The sequence below is a fragment of the Octopus bimaculoides genome, chromosome 3 (genome assembly GCF_001194135.2).
Source record: "Octopus bimaculoides isolate UCB-OBI-ISO-001 chromosome 3, ASM119413v2, whole genome shotgun sequence".
Classification (NCBI taxonomy): domain Eukaryota; kingdom Metazoa; phylum Mollusca; class Cephalopoda; order Octopoda; family Octopodidae; genus Octopus; species Octopus bimaculoides.
The window spans coordinates 109,947,065-109,969,169 of NC_068983.1; the positions used below are offsets into that span (position 1 = coordinate 109,947,065).

The 22,105-nt window shown below is 29.4% G+C and overlaps 1 protein-coding gene across 2 annotated transcripts in view; it reads left to right on the top strand.

Moving 5' to 3' along the window:
• The window catches only part of LOC106875217 (uncharacterized), a 121,244-nt gene that overhangs the window by 93,145 nt on the left and 5,994 nt on the right, over window positions 1-22,105 (top strand). The window contains exons 10-17 of one of the 2 annotated variants that reach the window (XM_052966445.1): window positions 760-900; window positions 5,182-5,320; window positions 8,741-8,927; window positions 10,786-10,907; window positions 13,170-13,384; window positions 13,775-14,128; window positions 15,358-15,461; window positions 21,129-21,263. In XM_052966445.1, coding sequence (XP_052822405.1) covers window positions 760-900; window positions 5,182-5,320; window positions 8,741-8,927; window positions 10,786-10,907; window positions 13,170-13,384; window positions 13,775-14,128; window positions 15,358-15,461; window positions 21,129-21,263 — 1,397 coding nt within the window. The remainder of the gene's footprint in view (window positions 1-759; window positions 901-5,181; window positions 5,321-8,740; window positions 8,928-10,785; window positions 10,908-13,169; window positions 13,385-13,774; window positions 14,129-15,357; window positions 15,462-21,128; window positions 21,264-22,105) is intronic. The other variant, XM_052966446.1, reaches the window with a different exon arrangement.

Consider the following 22,105-nt stretch of genomic DNA (forward strand, 5'->3'; position numbering starts at 1 on the left):
ACACAACAACCTCCTAAGCAGACCGAGTGCAGATATGAATAGCATATAGGAACTGGTATTTAGGAAGGATAGGAAAATATTAGATTTATAAGCCCTAAAAATTCACTCCATAATTGCCCACAGGCATAAGGCGTAGTGGTTAAGAGCATGGGCTACTAACCCCAAGATTCCAAGTTCATTTCCAAGCAGTGACCTGAGTAATAATAATAATAACATCAAAAAATACCTTAGGAATGAGAACTCAGGTTTGAAATTTGCCCAAGACACCAAATGAAGGCTGGCCGGTATATCAGCTGAAATGTTGTGTTAACAACAAACAAGATGAGGACAAATATCTATCTGGCAGCTGAAACAACTTATGAATTGCTCAAATGTAGATATAACATATTTCGATTTTGTAATGGCCTTTGATAAGGCTGATCATAGGATGATATGTCACAAGCTACATGGACTTAGCACAGTTGGAAAATTGGGGGAGTGGTTACATAACTCAAAAGACAGAAGCCAGTCTGTAGCAACCAATGGAGCCTTATTCAAGCGAACAATAGTGAGAAGAGTACCTCAGGGTGCTCTCTTAGGGCTACTGTTTTTTCTGGTGGCTCTCTCAGGCATGCCATCAGTTATACAGGTAACCACTCTTACTATGCCTTTGCCTATGCATATATATATATATATATATATATATCTTAAATGCATTTAGTTATATATCACACAGTCACATGTATTTTGCTTATGTATTACTTTTTGCATTTTTTACAGTTGTTGAAGAAGACGGATATGACAAGAAAAATCCTTTCTTTTCAAGCAGTGGAAGTTTTTTCATTCCATTCATTGCTTCCATTTGTGGTGCTATAATAATTCTCTTGTCTGTTGCTGGTTTTGGGATTGTTGCAAGACAAGGTCAGTGAGCATTGACTTATATATTTTAAACACTTGAAATTAAAGTTTTAGTTAATGGATTTAAAACTGCATTATGTTCAATAATTTTCTCTGCATATCACATTCATCTGATATTTTGATAAAAATTATTTCTTAACTTTGGCTGCCTGTTTGGAAAGAAAACTCTGAAATATCTCATTGAACTATAAATCAATAATTTGTTGAGGCATAATTAGAGAGTGCTGGATTTAGAGAAAGGAGAAGTGTTCTGTGTGTGATGTCACCTGACAACAATACAAGAAATTATTGATGCAGTGTTTTATGAAAGCTAAGCTCTGACTGAGAGTTTGCATAAATCAATGTTTAATTATAGTGATATTGAGTCTCAGAAATATAGAATTTGAAATATATAATTTTGTTTTTGTGTGTCTATGAATACGACTGATTTGAAGAATTTAATATAAGACATATAGTATTTGATGGCCTGCCTTATTGTTTTAGGTATTTAAACTCTGTAAGAATATAGTCTGGATTATTAATGAAACAATTATTTATGTGTAAAACCTACTTTACTAGACCTTAGAATCATTTGAATCTGTGCATTTTTTATACTGAATCCTAAATGATTAAAGTGAAATATATGAAATATATCTCAACACAAACCATTAAGTAAAATTAGATTTTCAGTTTTTAATCTGTACTACTAAGAATAGCTATGAATTTGTTGTCCATAAATTTATTAATTTAAAACATATAAAACTTGCTGCATAAAATTATTCATAGACAGTATGCAAAAGTAAAGGTTAAGAAATGTATACATCAAAGGCCTATGAAAAATATACTTTTTAAAATATGAAATATAACTATTTTTTATGATACCAATAACTATTTTTCCTGTCAGTGTGCTTTTAAATTATTAAAGATTTTGCATTTATCCTAAATTATTCTCATTAAAACACATAAATAATTCCAATCAGAAATGATTTTTTGAGATTTTAGTTGCTTACTATTTCAAATACCTTTGATATCCATAATCAGCAGTTATCTTTACTGTAATATTGAAAGCAAACTTGTTTTGTATATTTACATGACTTGATATTGAGGATATTTTAAAAATATCATTACTTAATACATATTAATTATGAAGCAGTTACTTGTAAACCTTATTCTGATATTTGTATATTTTGTATTTCTTTGATATTCACTGTAACAAGATTTGATGTTTGAGCCTTAGAATTTCAGCTTTCACTAATAAATATTCAAGTAAGGATGCTCTAGCTTACAGTTGATTTTTGAACTTTTTCATTTGTTTAATTTCATAACACTCTGAGAATGTAAAGAAATCTGTCTCATTTGGCATGGTCATCCCAATCAACCAGTGTTGTTTAGTCGATTTTGACCACTCTATATGGTCGGCCAACCCCTTTTAAAAATTGAACATACCTTCCCCTACAGCAAATACATGTGAATTGACCAAACCATGCATTGTTAGCTAATATCTGTACAGCTGACAACAGTTAACTCATGTGATATAAAGTGTTAATTATCTATTATTAAGTCTTTCTTTCAAGTAACTCCTGTAAATATAGTAGTGATTTTTCTCTCAATATGTAAACAGGTGTTGTATATTTAAAACATTTTTCCTCAAGACACTTGAAAAAATTAGCAGTATTATATGTACACATAAATTACTAACAGAACAAGATATTTTACATAGGTTACGTGTAACACTAACATTTTCAATTAGATTAAGAATTTGATTTTTCAGTTCTATACTTAAGAGATTTGATTTTTATCATTTAAGAAAAGTTCTAACAGTTTTGTGTGTGTGTTTAACTGAAGATTTAAGCTATACATAAATTTATTTCACAAGCATTTTTTGTGGAGATTAGGTATCATCAGTGGAAAGAAAAAGAAATAAATCAACCAGTACAGTAGACAGTATTATGTGATTGGAAATTCGTTATCATAAACTTTTAAAGTTATTTGAGGAGAATTTACCAGAATATCAATAAATTAAAATGTATCCAAAACCCCTGATTTAGTTTTAGTGGGATAAATTCTGTGAAGCTTTTCCATGATGCATATATTGTACATTTTTGTGACCTTATAGACTAGTTTCATCTGTAATTTCCATTTTTTGTAAAAAATTTTGATTGCAAAGGGCTATGTTCTGTAAAGTGTTTCCAAAATAATTTGTTGTGCATATACAGTCTACATTTAAACAATTGGTCCATGAACTCCATGGAACAAAAGAGAAATAGATACTACTTAGGATACTCATTTCCATTACTCAAGAGCAAAATGATCATAAGATATATCATATTTCTAATTTATTAAATTATGTGTATTCTGAAATATTGTTACATCATAAGCATATGTTCATTTAAGCAATCTTCCAATTGTATTTCAATTATTGAAATTATTAAGCAAATAGAGATGCAAAAATTCTTTTTTAAAAAAAATATTACTTTATGTAGATTCAACTCAAGCAATAATTTTCAAGTAACTTGGCGTGTATATATATATATATATATATATATATATATATGTGTGTGTGTGTGTGCCTGTTTGTCTCCACCACCATCGCTTGACAACCATTGTTGGTGTGTTTATGTCCCTGTAACTTAACAGTTTGGCAAAGAGATCGATAGAATAAGTACTAGGCTTACAAAGAATAAGTCCTGGGGTTGATTTGTTCGACTAAAACCCCTGAAGATGGTGCTCCAGCATGGCCACAGTCAAATGACTAAAACAAGTAAAAGAATGTAAGTGATTAAACTCAGAAACATTCTAAAGAGTGTTGGGATTGTTAATGATTTTCAAACCATTTGTACTTGTAATTACTTAAATGGTTTCTTAGTATTTTAGCTTTTGTGTTACAAAAATGATATGCTTTAGTTTAATAGCAGATCCAAATATGTTTAAGGTATTGATATTTTGTGTAAAGTATTAAAAAATATATGAAGTGAGAACTTGGTTAAGTAAAAATATCAGTTGTTGCATTAAGAACTTTTGCATTACATTACATGAACCTGCTGCAATTTTCCTTTTATTCAAAGTTGAGTGCTTTTATTAGATTATTCTTATATTTTAGAATGCATAACTGGAAATTTCTACAGATTCCTCTGCTAAAAACTTAATATATTTTACCTGAATTCTTCGTAACTGAACAGTTTATGTTTGGAAGACTGTTCACTTGAAAAAGCACCTGATTCCAGATTTAGTTGTAAATCCGTGAATTTTCAGAAATTTACATATTCTACTTGGAGAAATTGAATTTGAAAATATTGAAATGTAAAATTTAATGAGACTTTCCAAAATATATTGATATTTTCATGAAGGAACTATGCTATACATTTACTGTCTTTGCATTGCATATAAATACCTTAACTAACTCCAGGCTTTTTGGTTCACAGTTACATTCATTAACCCATGAGTTAATGAAACGGAAAATTATCATTGATAAATTTTCTCAAGAAATATAAATTTTTCCAGTCTAATAATTATATGTGAAAAATTAATTTTTATGAGAATAAAATGAAATTTATTTACTGAACAAGATATCTGATTTTTCACTTTAAGATGGCAGCTATTGTTTTTACAACTACTACCAAAGATTTGGATCTTGTCGTAAGTGATTACAACCCATAGATTAGCATAGATTTACCTTTAGTCATCAACCTATATTCTAAATTACTCTTGCACTATTAGCAAACTTATCTATAAGAAGTGTTTCCCAAAGATCTTTATATTTGCTGAAATCATATCTAAGCAAATGAAAGAGAAAATTTGCACCTTTGCATTTACACTATCTAAAAATTTATTTCTTTAGAATAGATTCACAATCATTGAATGAATTTTATCTATTCTAACAGTTTAATGCATACTTTTCCATGTTAAATTTATCACTTGTCATCTTAGTTTGCTGTCCTTAAAATCATAACTTTTGATAAATGTCATAATATATATATATACAGACATGTATAAATACCATCATATATACCTGAATACATACAGGCATTAAAAAAATGTGTATTGAATATTTTACCATTACTTCTGATTATTTATCTAATTAAATACCGTAAATATTTCTAAGTATTTGATAGGTGATTACTTTCTATGTCTTGCATAATTGCTTTATATAACCTTTAAATTATTAGCACTTAACTGGAAAATATTAAATCAAAATGCACCAAACATATTTTGTACCTACTGAAAATGTTGTTTTTGATTTTTTTTTTTTTTTTTTTTTTTTTTTTTTTTTTGCTTATTCTTAAATGTTAACTCTCTTTTGAAAAGGTTGTATTGATGCAAATGAGGTTTCCTTGTTCAACCAACGTCATCTGATGGTATCTGTCATCTACTTCTCATGTCAAATCTTCTACTCCACATTGGTTACTCTTACATCATTCATGGTTATTATATATGCCATTAACAAGTAAGTCATATCTAATTCATCTAATACAGCATCTTTATTGAATATACATATATAAATAAATGATAAAATTAATAATTCTAGCACTTATAAATTGGATTTCATTAAAAGTCAAGTACTCATTAACAGTTTTTTTTTTATGTATTTCAGCCATAAGTTTTGTGTTTTAAATTGCATATTTTATGTAATTGTTTCTGTTCTTTCTCACTATAACCTAAAGTACATGGAAATGTGCTTTTTAAAATTCTTGTAATTCTGTATTTAGCCTTTTCTGCTAGTTCATTTGCATTAAAAATATCTGCAAACATATTTTTTTTTCTTCATTTGCAATTTTTAGTTGCCAATATTTTTAGCATTGTTTTAAAAATACAACTTAGGTTAGAGAAGATGTGACAGGCAATATAATTTTAAGAATTCAATAGATAAATGGTAAAAATATGAGATAATGTCAGATTTTTCAACTTATGACTTTGAAAAGACAGATAACAAATTCTATGTCCCTTTCTGACAGTCTAAAAATAGATTTAATATTGATGTGATATGCATAGATAAATCATGTTTTAAAGTCTGGTTGGAAAAAAGTACTAGAGCATGCAATTTTCGAATGAATTGAAGAGTTTTTCACATTGAAACTGTGATGCTGAATTATTAGTTATATTTTCCTAAGACTACTTCCTTGAAATCATAATGTATATTAAAAGAAGATTAATGAATAGATAGGTTTGCTGGCTGTGATTAGCTTAAAGGAAGTTCATAATATTGTCAAGAATGAATAGCATTGGTTGTTAAGTAACAACATTGTGAGCACTCTATATGAAATACCTTCCACTTCCAAAAGAATTCCACCAGAATACAGAAATTATCTAGCATATTAAAGCAATGAAATGGCTTCTCCCACACCCCTAGAGTTTGATTTAATACATGACTGAATGGACAGAGTAAAGTAGAACATGGAGAGATATTTATTTTACCAAAGATGTCAGACCTAGCACTCACTTTCTAGACATTTGTGTGCATTGTCTATGTGCATGTATTTAATATTTAAAATTGTTTAATTAAAAAAATATAGAAGTATTTCAATATTTCTATTAATTTCTGTTTCTTAGTTATAATGTTCAGACTTGAATTTTTATATTTTCCATATATCCTTGTTATTTTCTCCTTTGTCTCTTCTTTTCTTTTGTCAGTTTACAAGATCACTTAAAATTTAGAGATGTCAATTCACTTGTCTATTTCTGTTAGATAAATCAAACATTTTAAAAATGTTGGCAGTCCACTAAAAGTTGACTATTAGCTAATATCCGCTTTCCTTTCAAAATGACCTTTCATGGAGTCTATTACATTCTTGTGTGTGTGTGTGTGTGTGTGTGTGTGTGTGTGTGTGTGTGGATGCACATAAGCATAAGATGGTATTCAGTATTTTATTTTTTTGAAGCTTTAAAAACATCTTGCGTAACAATTATTAAAATATTTGTTTTATTTTGTTATTTCATCTTAGAACATGTCTGATTACGCGTATTTTGAAGTTTTCCTATATTTTTGACATGCTCCATACCATTTGCGTTTTACTTCATTGTTTACTGTTTAATTGAACTTTGTCTTCAATGTTTACTGTTTAATTGAACTTTGTCTTCAATGTTTACTATTTAATTGAACTTAATATCTGTTCTAATATAATTTTGCTATCACCAGATTTTTTTTTTTTTTTTTTGCTAACATTTCAATTTTGCAATATATTTTCATTCAGAAGAAATTTTTGACTGCATATATATTACTGAAAATGTTCATACAAATAGTAGCTTCCTGAATATCATGATATCAAAGTGAATTCATACTTTGTAGTGTTATAATTTCATGCATTTTTTAAAGCAAAGAACAATGCTTATGAGATATATCATCAATACTCCATCTTTTAATTAAACTTGTTCCTCATCTGGTAAACCCTTTTTCACTCATATATTATAAAATATCAAAACTTTTAGATTATGCTTAACATGTTAATTTATTAATCTGTTAAATATAATTATCATAGTTATTGCAATCATATTTCAGATTTTATCTCTTTGATGCAATTTGCTAATCTAGTAAAATGTCTTCAAATAGTTTAACCACTTTCTCAAAAATAACTCATATTATTTAATTGCATATATTAATTATATAAACTAATAAGTAGTCATAGTTCATGTGTTATTTCTATATTCTTCTTGTAAGCAGCTTTTAAATTCAAGTACACATAGCAAATCTCTCATTCTGTTCTTCTTCTTACACATAGATCTTGCTTATGTGTTTATGCAAACATACACTCACATACACAAACCTCATTCTCTTTTACACACATAAAAACACACATACTAAAGAAAAACCAGATCATGTTTTCTCTCATCTACTTCATTAAAACATGATATTTCTTTGTCTAATTTACTTCGAACTGATGTGTCTCCTTATCTCATTTTATCTATGCTAGATTCTCTCCTTAATTTCATTTTTGCAAGAGCTGATTTTAGGTTGTTAAGTTTCTTTTGGCTGAAAATATATAATTCTAGAAGTAAACCATTCTATCTGATGTACACATAAGCTATAGGGTATTATTTTCAAATCTGAAAGATTATCATTATGTTTTTTATAGGATAATGCAATAATTCTTCTCTGTGTAGTGTAATTTAAGTTACTTGAAACATTTCTATTTTAGCTATATACATATGTGAACTGTTGTCAATTTATATATTCACGGTATCAGTCTTTTGGTTTCCCTTATTTACACATATTGTATTACTCGTATGATATTTTTTTTATTTTGTTACCTTCATGATTTCCATTTTTCTCTCTCTGGAATGGATATATTCCTTTATCTGTTACCAAGAATAACCTCATCTACTGTAATTTAATTTTTTATTTCATATTGTAACTTAGACTATTTTCATATTAACACCAATGTTGTTGCAAGTGTATTAATCCTGATATCAAACTAAGTTTACTTACCTTTTATGAAATTACAGCAATATTATATAGAATATTTTAGCAGTATGGTTTGAAATATTACTGACTTCTTTGAAGTAAATATTTACTGTAATAATGTTGTAAACCATTAGTTTTTTGCCTATTAATATTCTGTACTATAATCTATTTTGATATCTCTGTCTTCTATTGATTTTTCTTGTATATCCCTAGTATATATATATATATATATGTATATATATGAACTTCTGTTTACTGCAAATAGTTTTTAATGTGCTCAATTCAACCATGTATACTTTTCTGTGGGAGTTTGGCTTAAGAAAGAAAATACGGATATTGATACACACATGAACAGATGTACATTTTCTGTTGTCATTTCTTTAAATCTTAATAAAAATTCCTTCAATATATTAAATAAGTTTGTTTCTGTGTATTACTGACAATAATTCATTTCCTGAAATTCATTAGAGATCCCCTGAGCTTCCTGAGTCAATACGATCAATTATCTATAGTCAAAGCCAGCCTAACAAAGCTCGAAATGACTGCAATGAAGGTTTATTTGCAGTCAGAGTTGGAACGTCAGCATGCAGTAGCTAATCAAACAAAAGGTATTTGTGAAGAACAAATGAAAAAAGTAGCACAAGGTCTCAATGAGGTGGGTTGCTATTTAATTATTGTAAACTTATTAATTGTATATTTTACTTGTGAGATTTAGTTTCTCTTTTGTTGCATTCCTTATACTGCATTCCAGAAACTTTGTTATTTTTCAGTTTTATGTTTAAACATGTGTAAAATATTAAACAAGTTTTTGTTTGGACTGCTCCAGTATAGCATGCACTGTCAAATTGTGTGCACCTCAGTGAGTGGTTCTGTCACTCACTGGATTCCTTCAAAGTATTAATGACCGGTATCTACTTATTTACAATCAGATATACTCCTGTACAGATGATACTACCACTGCTCATTTACCTTTCCCATGCTGGCATATCCCACATTTTCGATGCTCCTACTCAATTCACCTTACTACCTTTGCATTCTGTCCATCCTTTTGTCACTAACCCTTGACATTGTTCCATTTCTTTCTCCTCTGCAATACCCCTCCAATATTACTCTCTCTACTACCACCCTATAAAGCTATAAATCTTTCCTCCTCAATTTACTTTACTTTATATCATCAACCAGCTTAGTATTTTTTGACGACCTCAGTAGTATTAGTACCATGGAAAGGAGATTCAGTACACTCTAACATGATTGGTATTAGAAATTGCATCCTGCCATAGAGACCATGCCAAAGCAGACATAGGAGTATGATGTTGTTCTTTGTCTCTGTAGATCTTGTGAAAGCATCCAACCCATGCCAGCATGACAGATAGGCATTAAATGATGATGACAGTGATGATAGTTTCTTGCAAATTATAACTCTGTCACTAGAAGAGTTGGGTGCACTGGATTATGTAACTCTGCATATGATATGTATGTATGTTACACACACACACACATACACACACACATATATACATATATATATATATATATATATATATATATATATATATATATATACACACATACATATATGTACATTGTGTGTTTTTAGGTTTAAGAGGAATAGTTGTTGCAAGAATTCCTTTGAGTAAAGGTCTTAGGTCTTTTCATTATCAATCATGGCCTGGATCTCACCAACAAATTCAGGTGTTCTTTTCTTACCAGAACAATCAAATTGAGTTTTCCAAGCTGCTGTACCTTTGTAATCACCATTAGATTTATCCAACTCTTACCAAATTCTCTGCACTGTCTGCAGACTGTCACCAAAACACTTTGAAATCTTTGTATTGAGCTTCTGGATCAAAAGCCAAGCAGTACAGCATGTCATTTCCAAATTTCTGGCAGAGTGAATTGCATTGTGGTGCTGTTTTTTCTCACAGATAGTGCCCCACTGACCCTATTATACTCTGTAGTTGATAAAATCAGAAACAAACAATATGCATGCGTGAAATTAAAAATGCAAAATGGCTACAATTTACCCATCTCATCCTGTGTATGTATGTATATATATATATATATGTGCACACACACACACATACATTACAAGCATACATACATGTATACATAAAGTTACTGTGCATTTTATCAGTTGTCCATACAATTCTCCTTAGCATCAAATTACAGAAGTACTGAAGTTCCAGCTGAAGATGAATAATATCAAGATTACTGGTTTTCATATGACATGGACATTATTCCTCACAGAAGCATTGCAAAGGCTTCAGTCACTTTTGAGTGCAGGCTCGAATTTGTACAAAATTTTGTCTGACTCATATTGCCTCTTAACGTTGGGGGCACCAAAAATATTTTTGACCATCATTGCAATTGGCTCCTCATCTGATGAAAAAATATGTGTTTCCTTCCTCCATATTTCTTATGCATGACTCTTTACAGTGTTTTATTATGAGAATTCTTTCCGCTGTTATATTAACCATTTATTGTAGAAAACAATTTTTTTTTCTATACTTCAGTTGAAGGGGAATTTGACAAAAGAAGCCAAAAAAGTTATGTCAAAAGAAAATCTTAGTAACTTAATTCGCAATCACACACGCCGCGTCCTAGAAGATTTCTTAGAAAGAATTGTTGTTTACAGGTACACTTTATTTTATCAAATTAATAGAGTTATAAAATTTTTCTGCAATAATTGATATACTGAATTTTTGTTGATTAGTGTATATTGTTTTAGCCTTAAAACTCGGTATTATAATTGAATGGTTATCTTATAATTGAAACTTGTATAATTTAATTTATCCAAAGTAAATATTGTATTATGAATGTGTGTATGTATGTGTGTGTGTGCACATGCATGTGTGTATGTACCCCATTTCATCAGGAGTTAAGTCAGGGATGTATGGTGTATGTATGCATGTGTTCATGTTTTGTTTGCACCAAGTAGCTCACCACTGTGTACCACACACATACGTGTGTGTACTGTATTATGTTAATGCTATATAGGATGCTATACTATTGTCACATTGACTAGTTATATGTTTGTGTGTTTCTCAAATTGCAAGAAAGAGGCAAGGAGCTTGTGTATGTGCATTTTGTATATATGTACTTAGTATTTGATTCATAATGTAATCATGCATGTATTTGTAACTATGAGAGTGTATATTTGGGTTTTATTACATCTAAATGTGTGTGTGTGGATGTAGTTGTTTCAAATAAAATGTTAAATAATTTGGAGGTCAAACTGGAAGAATGCTGGTGGTTGTCATTTTGAATTATAAAACAGGAGGAGTAGATTGAATTTGGTAAGGTGTTGTATACAATTGATGTGTGTGTGTGTGTGTGTGCATGAGTGTACTTTTGTGTATCTGTGTGCACACATATGCTGTGCGTATGTATGTAGGTTTGAGTATTGTGTTGATAGATGTGTGTGTCCATGCACATGAATGGCTGTTCATAGAAGTGGCTCATATGCATATGAATGCATACTTTTAAGTGGATATTTGATTTGTCATTTACGCATGATAAATTGCTTCTGTGTATGTTTTTATGTATATTTTATTATGCTTATGTGTGTTTGTATATACTTGTATATGTGTAATTTATTGAGTGGACATATGTGTGTGCAGAGTTTTGTCATATGATTGTGCATATGTTTGCCTGTGGGTATGTAAGGTGCAGTTTGTCATGTTAGTCTATGTATATGTGTGAAAGTGTGTATATGTTTGTATAATGTTTGAATGTGTATAGTGACTGGTTTTAATATGCATAGATAAGCTGGTTTGCATATATGTGTGTTAAGGTTAATACATATATATGTACAGAAATAATTTTTTTTATTCTCAAGTGCTTGAGAATAAAAAAAAAATATTTCTGTATCTTTCAATATATCCCAATGCTTCTAAAACAAAATTTGTTTGTTTAGTTTCATCATAAGTTGAATTAATACATGTGTTTTGTGTGTAAGTGGGGTGTGTAAATGTTAGTGTATGTTCACAAACATACATTAACACTTCACCACTGCCTCTTACTACTAAACCAACACGATAAGCTGTACATATATACTCATATGCAGGTGCACAAGGATATATTTGAGTTACGCTTTAACATAGTCTTAAAGCAGATACTATGTGACCCTCTGGGTGAGAATGCTGGTCTTATTGTTTATATGTAATTCTCATCCAGAGGGTCACAGTATTTGCTTTAAGACTCTGTTGAGGTAACAAATTTAACACAATGCTTACATGATAGTTCCATTGATCAAATACCTGCCTCGCTCATCATACAAGCTGAATTGGGGATCTGTTATTATATGTCATTTGTTACATACACATTCATATATATATGTATGTTGTATGAACTCAAAACTCTTTATAAGGTGGTCAAGTATAGGAAGAGCATCCAGTTAAAAAAACTGAATTACTTTAAAATATTTATGTTTCTTAAGCTAACATGTCTATTAAATCATCTATTACTTTCATATACATAGTTAAATTGTGCTTGCTCGTGATAACCAGCTCTAACTTACATTCTAGTTTATCTAAGACATTTTGAAAAGAAGTAAAATTAATTTCTTTTCTTTCTTAGCTTCATATAATAGATTATATTCTAACATATTCTGCTAATTTTTTTACTCTCATGTATGTCTGACAAATATGACTTTCATAACTGACTGACAAGCAGACATGCACATGTACACAGGCACATATGCAAGCTGAATTTCAAAATCTTGAAAGTAAGCCAAATTGTTTTACGTAATTTTGACAGAAAGAAAGCAGTCTCTTAAAAGTAAATAATTTTAATAAAACTTATAAAGAATATTAATAATCATTTACATTAATGAATAAATGTTAATGTTTTTTAAAACACTTTTAATTTTGTCTATTTTGTGTATGCATGTAAATAGAGATCGTCTCAAGAACTATGTCCGGATAATACAAAAACGTTTACAATTTGATGTTAAACAAACTTACCATAGTGTTATGGAAAACCGATGGTTAACGGGGGCTAAGTATTTACATTCTTCCATTCAACAAATAAGAGAAAATTCGCACGATCTTGCAACGCGTTCTTATACAGAGTGGATGCAGATTGAACCTAATATTTCTAATCTTGCTCTCTGTAAGTACACTCTTTAACTTGATTTCACCTACAAATTTGTGTTTGGCTTATTAATATTTTTTTTAATCAAATCAATCATTCATATTATGTTTTATGTTTCTAATTGTTTTCAAACTTTAGATATGCTTAATAATAACATATTTCACTATAGTGCCATTATTATTTGTATTCGATAATGTTATTTATCTTTCATAGTTTACATTATCTCTTAAATATAGAAATGTATCCTTCATAGTTGTTCGAAAATTTGAAGAATTCCATAACCACCACACTTTATGTGTTTAACTTTATAACACACTGTACAGCTGGATACTGAAACATTGTTCATAATTTTCATGTTGTTCTTCGTTATTTACAGGTAAACACATTAACATTTATTTTATTTTTCAGCTTTATCATTATCTGTTCCCAAATTGCCACGGTTTGAAGAAGTCTTTAGGGAAAAAGTTTCGCCTACTAATACTTACACAGAACCACCTCAAAATAAATCAGGGCAAACAAATTATACTCGAAACTTATGGTTTTATACAGAACATAAACATTCAATGGGTCACCGAAATATGACTGACTATTCCCACAAATCTTCAAAAAAAGGAGACAACAACCAACTTTTCTATACTTTTGTTGGCATTATGGTCATTATTGATGCGATGTGGTTTTTACACCGAATGGTAAATATAATGAGAACAACCCGGCTCTTACTTTATGGTTATCCAGTCTATGTTGATTGCAGAGAAGGGAAAGGTATGTGAAATTTGATTCTCTGCTATTTCTTAAATATTTCTATTTTTATTGTTTATTTATGTTCATAAAATACAGTGTTTCAAGATAATTGAATGAAAATTAGTTACTGTTTAAACAATACTTTTAATATTTTCAGAATGTTTATGAATTTAACGAAAATTTCTGTTATATGTTGTTGAAATTTCTGTTATATTTTCCTGAAGTTATCGAGAAGTAGAAACATAACAACTTTTACTAGAAAACAAAAATGACGTAACAGTCCAGTAAAATATATGTATGTAATTCCATTTAATTAAAAAAATTTTTAATACTTATGGTTTTTATAGATTCAAAACTGAAATTAGCTTTGAATCCTTTCAACTGATGTCCTTTACATCAGCCTCTGACAAATGAATTTTGTTGAGTAAAGACATCTTCCTTAATTAGTAACATGTTAGTTCACATTCAAGAAAAATATATACTTCTGACAAGCAAGCTGTCACAATTGTGTAGGTAAACTTAATAATTAAAACACTAACAACTAAGTATATTCAGATATACAGAAAGAGAAAAGTAATAGTTGATGACATCACTTTCGTAAAAGCAGGTGCATTTTCTCTTTTTTGAGGCTCATTCTAAAAGTGTATTCTTTCTGTAACTTTTCTCTGTATCATATAATACTCTAAACCTAAATTTTCTTCTTTAATCCATCTTGAAAAATTAATCCTTTTTTTTTTTTTTCATTTCTTTCTCATGGTTTCCTGCAAAATAACTGCTTAATTTAATTTGTTTTTATTCAAGTAGAAAATCCATTTAACAAATATGAAATTAAAAATTTTTTCATGTATTTATTTTATTGAAGCTAAAATTCTTTCTCAAAATGTTGATAACATCCATGGGATTTACATTATTATTTACAATGGAAGTTGTATTATTATTATTAAGGCGGCGAGCTGGCAGAATTGTTAGCATGACAGGTAAAATGCTTAGTGTCGGTTCATCTGTCATCACGTTCTGAGATCAAATTACACCAAGGTTGACTTTGCCTCATCCTTTTGGGGTTAATAAAATAAGTACCAGTTGACCACTGGGTTTGATGTAATCAACTCACCTCCTCCCAAAAATACTGGCTTTGTGCCCAAATTTGAAACCATTATTATTATTATTATTTTGTTGTATATTTCAAATATTTGAAACCAGTTTTTCTGAGTCATTGTTGAAGTTAAAAAAATATTACTCTTTCAAAATAGATCGGGGATTACCATCTCTGGATAATGCTCATAGAAAACCCAGTTCATGCTGTAAATCTGCAAAGAAAAGATGTTGTCATTCTGTAAGCAAATTCTTCTCAAAGGTAAAGCACATGTCACACAGTTGAGTTGGTGCAAGATTTCACACTGAACACCAGTTTTTTTGTCTGCATGTTCTTTTCCAATATCTAATGATATGGAAACGATAATTGAAAAAGTAATATATGGAATTCACCAGCTAATTGAATTTATATTTAATTATCATTAGTCTAGCGTCCATTTTGAAGTTCTCTCATAGGTCAGATGGAATTTTGTTGAGGGTATTTTCTACAGCCAGATACCCTTCCTGTTGCCAACTCTCACCTTTTTTCCAGGAAAAATATTTCCCCATGACCAGACATGGAAGAATGGAAACGACAGACACTGCTTGCATGATGGTGACACTCGTTTACAACCATCAGGCAATGTCAAGGTGAAGAGACATTAACACACATACATACCTATGAAGGCTTCTTTCATTTTCCATCTGCCAAATCTATTCACAAAGCTTTGGTTGGCCTGGGACTGTAGTTGAAGACATTTACCCAACATATCAGGTGGTGGGAACCAAAACCATGTGGTTGGGAAGCAAGTTTTTTACCATGTAGCCATGCCTGTGCCTATGTGTGTGTGTTATCGATTATATATATATAAATTAACTTACATCAGTGCTGTTGTTATAGCGGATGTTTATAAATACATTTAATTGGAAGCCTACTCAAGGAATTTCAGATGCTTATAGTTAGGAAATGTTAAAATTAATTTATTTTAAATGATTTACAAAATTTTTTTGTAAATCGTCATCATTACTCGTATTGTTTACTCATTTAATACTAAGAACACTTTTTTTTTTAGAAAATATATGCTAATTTCTAATTGAATACTTTCTTTAGAATTGTACTTACTTAGGAAGTCTACTTTTCCGAATTTCATTTGCTGGATTTCAGTTAGTTTAGTTTACGTAGAATACAATACAATTTATTTTTATACTGGAGTAACAAATATAATAGGTTTCCTTCTAATAATTATAATATTTAATAGTTATGTTACCTTCTCTCAAAAGCAAATTTTTGTTGATGATGATAATAACCTCAGTATATACTGTCACTGTTTTCAATCATTGTCATAACTTTACTAGCTGATATTGTCAAATTGATCTACAGGATAGCAGATATTAATTTTGAAACTCAATGCGTTGATAATTAACCTGGCACTTATTGCTATGTTATCTTTAGTCTACCTTTTAAATAAATCTCTTCCACTGTCACTCACTCTTTTGCATCAAATTTCACAGTACTCAGTCCGGTTTTGGACATCATGTATATGTTGCTGGAAAATCAATTTATGTGCAAATGACAATTTTCTGGGACCTGTCACAGTTAACATGTTAATGCTAATAATGATTTCTCACATTGTTGTGTAGCCATAAGCTGTTTATTTTTAGTTAAGTATAGTTGTTTAGATTGAGTGTAAAGAACCTTAGTGTGGTAATTAGGATATTAAACTCATGATCTTAAAGTTGGAGGTTCAATTCTTGGGCTGGGCTCGGTATTGTAATATTTCAAAGCATTTCATGATGTTCCAGGCCATTCAGTTCAGCTGAAAATGAATACCAGAGGCATAAACTAGTATCTGGTCCAAGAGAGGGGTTTTAACATTCTTTTTAATGATTGCTTCTTTAGTTGTAATATTGTACACAAAGTAGAGAATGAAACAAAGGAATAATATAAGGTGAAAGAAATAAGTAAAGCTGAGTTGAGTAGCGTAGAAGGGAACTGTGAAAGAGGGAGCAATAGCAGAGGGTTGAAAAGTTTTGTAACAATATCAAGTAAATTAGGATTGAAGTTATGTTTGAGCGAAGTAAGGCAGGAAGTTAGTATTATGGACAATAGGAAAATGAGGAAGGATGCAAAAGAGTTGATATCAGTACAAAGTGGTCAGACAATGTATGCTAATATGTGACAGTAAGGAATGGCCAAATATTGTAATGTGCATCTAGTGTGTAGAGTGGGATTCACTCAGAATAGATAGAATTTTATAGTAGTCTGTGAGAGGTGATGGGAAGCAGAGTGAAGGGTTTGTATAAACAACAATATACAAGCACAATCCAACTATATGCACTGCAAATAGTGTATACAATCATGTGTATGCACACTGCATGTGTAATCACATGCATTATATACAACAGAATGCAAACGATCATCAATTTAAATCTTATTACTATAGATGTTGATCTTCTCAATGCTAGTCTGCTTCATTGATTAAGAAGGTCTCTTCATGTTTGCAAAATAAATACTTTTAAAACAAGAAAATATTCACATATAATTTTTACTGAGAGAGCTAATAATCTAATTCAAATGATTTAACCACTGTAAATTTGTTAACTGCAATTTTAAACATGTGGAAGTAAGAGGTGAACTGAAATAGAAATAAAAATGATATAGCACAAAAATTACCTTAAAACTCGAGTATCATAATATTTCTGGTGAATTACCTACAAAAAGTAAATTAGGCAGGTGTTCCTTTTTGTTGCTCTTTTAATTTATTTTGCCTGTTTTATTTTTCAATGTTTTTGCATTTGCATGCAGCTATATGTATCAAGGAATGCATGCACAATTGAATTTGTATGATTCAGTAATACTTAATATAAAAATAAAATGTTATTTTCTTTTTCAAATAATAATGATTATATTGTGTTGGACATGGCTATTTATTGAGAGTTGGTAAAGTTTGATTGTCTTAACAGTCACAGGTTTAAACTGTGATACCCAATAACAATTGAGGATTTTGTTGAGAAGGATGTACCAGTAATTTGGAAGAAGTAAATTTACAGACATAGTCTACAGTAATGGAAAAGTGCCAATGCACCAGCAAGGCCACAGCTAACTGGCTGAAACTAGTAAAAGAATGAAATAGTGCTAATTCTATATTATAAAATTCACTACAATAATCAATTATGTATAAATATTAGTTGATTTAAAAAAGGTGCACAACTATAATTTATAATTAGCTTCTTCTCAGGATCAACCTACAATTTTATCCTTATGATGTAATTGATTTCTGATTAATGTAATGCTCCAATCTATAGTTTGATTATTGTTAGCGTAGTGTTTGCTTCATCATCATTATTTTTCCATACTGTAAATCATGTCTTGATACATTAACAAGCTATCATGTCAATATATAAACAGTAGTAACTAAATGTGTTATTCATTGATTAAATATATTTTCTGATATATAAACAGCATTTTAGCTATTTAATCTGTACATAGTTAAATATAACTTAGGTAATTAAATGTGAATATTATTGAATCATTATCCTAAAACATCTAAAACATTTTGTCTACATTCTTTTGTTGGCTGACTGAAAATAGTATGGTTGAGATATTGAATTACCTGCTTATAGTTTACGAGTTCAAATTTATTGGAGCATTTCATTGGTTTTCCTTAAAGACTTGTATACATAACTCACGAGCTTTGGGCAGGAAGTTCAATACCTAAACAATCTGCACATATATATGTATCTGCATGTACTTGTATATAGAATTTCTTTTATGTCTTGTGAATAATATAGAATGCTGCATTTGTTTTAGTGGGTTATTAGTATGACAAAAATTAGTACTTGAATATTTAAATATGTTTTTGCAATACTTTGGTGTGGTTTAGTCAGCACTTTTTTTTTACTATGGAAAAGAACATTGATGCTGCATAAATTATTTGTAAACTGAAATATAACCGCACCATATAATAACTAAATCTTTGTAATCTGTTAATGTGAACATATATTAAATAAAATTTATAACTCTTTATGAGAAGTGGAAGCCAGCTCTTGTTCTTCTGTAGAAGACTTAATCCACCATCTGACTTAGTATCATCTACCATTGGCTAATTTAATAAATTCTTGTATGTTTCTAGCATTTGAACCAAGTCTCTAGATTGAGTCTAGATTTCTCCCATCTTCCTTCCACTCCTTCTTGAAAAGCCAAGAAAACTATGCATACTGTTCTTTCTACTCTGAACAAATCTGTAAGAAAATCAGTTAAGGAAATAGGAGTAGATATATCTATCTTTTCCAAAGATATACACATAACATGTAAAAGGATCTACCTACAAAAGTGAATTAAACTTGGCCTCAGACTTAGCTTGTAGAGGTGGGAGAGTATTTTATGTAGAATTATTATTCCTTAGTTGTTGTTTAACGTTGGTTAAGAACCTAATTTACTCTATTAGTTGAAATTTCGAAGGTTATTTTCAGTTTGTATTTATATAAGAGTATTAAACAATGAGATTATCTCTTTTCTTTTATTTTACATAAAATATTTAAATTTCAATAGTAGGTCTGTGACAGTGCTATAAAGCTAGAAATAAAATAAAGGTGTGAAATTTTGTACTCTGTTTTGACAGGAAATTGAATGTTTCATTGTTTATCATTAAGATAACCTTTGATAAAATGTTTGAAGCCAATGAATATTATCCAGAAATATAGTAATGTGTTTATTTTAATCTTCATTGTTGCTTGTTATCTGGAGATCTATGGACATGCCATGTTATGTGATAAAACAAGAAACAGTGCAATATTTCAAGACCTAAATAGTTGCTTTATTTGAAAGGTTACTGGTCATGATACCAGATAATTTGTGTTACTAGATTATTATTGGAAGTAGAATCATTGGCCAAGAAGTAAAATGTTCCATAAAATTAAGAAGTGTGGATATTTTCAGTTTATCTAGGTTAATTAGAAATTCTCTGTTATACATAGAAAATAATCGATTAAAAACCCAAAGATCTGATAAATAAGAATAACAACATATTTCAAAGGACATTAAAAGAAACATAAACACTTCAAATAAGTGATAACCTGATCAGTCATAATGGTATTCTTGATTATATTCTTCTCTCCAATATTACTGATAAAATTAATATCTCTAATAAGATTTTAAGAGTGTAATTAAACATGTCTATTAAGTTAAAATATATATATTTTAAATCTTGGATACGTCCTTGTTTTTAGTATACTTGCCTCTTTCTATTTCTTTTTAGGAGTTGATCACATAACCATTCTTTAACTCTTGAATTTTCTTTTTTGCTTAATGTATTTATGGGTTTATTTATAATACTGTTGCACAGCATTTCATCTCATTAAAATTTAGTATTAACAATTTGAATATAAGTTATCTTTCATGCAATTGTATATCTAATTTAGATAGAGACTGTTATCTATTTCTATGATCAAAATATATGTTTGATCTTCAGTTTACATATTGTTGTTTATTTCGTGAATAGTATGGGCTATCTTTAAAATAGCTTATTTTGCTGATGGTGTTTTAATTGAATGATATTGATATTGAACTGTTATTGTTCCTTACTTTATGTTATTACACATTTTAAAATCATTTAAATTTATTTCAGTTTGTAAACTTAAGTAATTAAAATATGATGTATGTGATTTTTAATTAGTAATTTTATTAGCATTAACTTTATTTTTAGGGTTCAATTTGTTTATCATTGTTACATTTTATTTATTGTTTTTTATTATTTCTTGCTATAATCAGGGTGTGTGTAATTTTTGTTGTTATATGAATAAAAAATATATAATAATTTTTATAGTTAAAACGAAACATCAGATCACATACCATAAAAGTAATTGTGAATCTGAAATTATAATCGAAGACTATAATAACATTTTCTATAAGTACAGATTTTAATTGTATTTTTTGTTTTCCTTTTCACAGATTCTTAAGACAATGTTTGTACCAAAAATGATAATTAGCTTATTAATGGTACTTTTTATATACCTGACATCTGCATTTAGTGAGAAACTCTTTCGCAGAGAGTCCTTTCAAGCACTTGGATACTACACAGATATTGTGAGTTTTTTTGCGTTATTTTTATAAACGTTTTTTTTTACATTGATAACACAAGTTGATACTGTCTTTTCTTCTGAATTTATTTCAATTATAATTTGTTTTTATTCTATTTATAGATAGCATTACTTTTATCATTAGCAGTGTTTGTTTCCGCAAGCTTAATCTTCGATTTTGTCTATTTTGCATCTAAATTTATTGCCTTATAATGATATCAAACTTTAAATTTATATTTGGCAATTTTATATTGATATGATTGATAAAAGGATCGATTTAAAAGTGAGAAAATGTTTAAGAATATGAGTTCAATAAAATTTTACTCTTTTGATGGCGTTTTTATTCTTGACATTTACTGAAGACATTTTAGTTAAGTTATCAGTTGTTGAGAGCATGTTTTTCTGTTTCATAGATGAATGATTTAACTACTGGTACACTGACACAAAATTCATGTGTTTGAATTCCAACCACCACTGTTATGCCATTAGGCAAACTGCAGTATTGAGTACAGGTTCTCTTTTCTAAATTATATACAACACCATGACTGTATATGCAACATAAGAAAAATATTTTTGCTGTGAGACCATTTTTGTGGAAATATCAGATTATTTGCTTACCTATTTCTTCAGTGCTAGTTTTTAGTCCAGATGTGAAATTTACTAAATTTAGTGAAGGAGGAATGCATTATAATAGATTACTAAAGCAAAACTAGTTATGTCTTAAGCACAACGTTCAGATGCCTGTAATGGAAGCTAAGGTGTAAGGTTGCTATAAATCCAATATTCTAAATGTTTTTCTAGCTTGCTTTCTTAGTATCCATTGGAAGTTAGATTTCTTTTTATTAATTT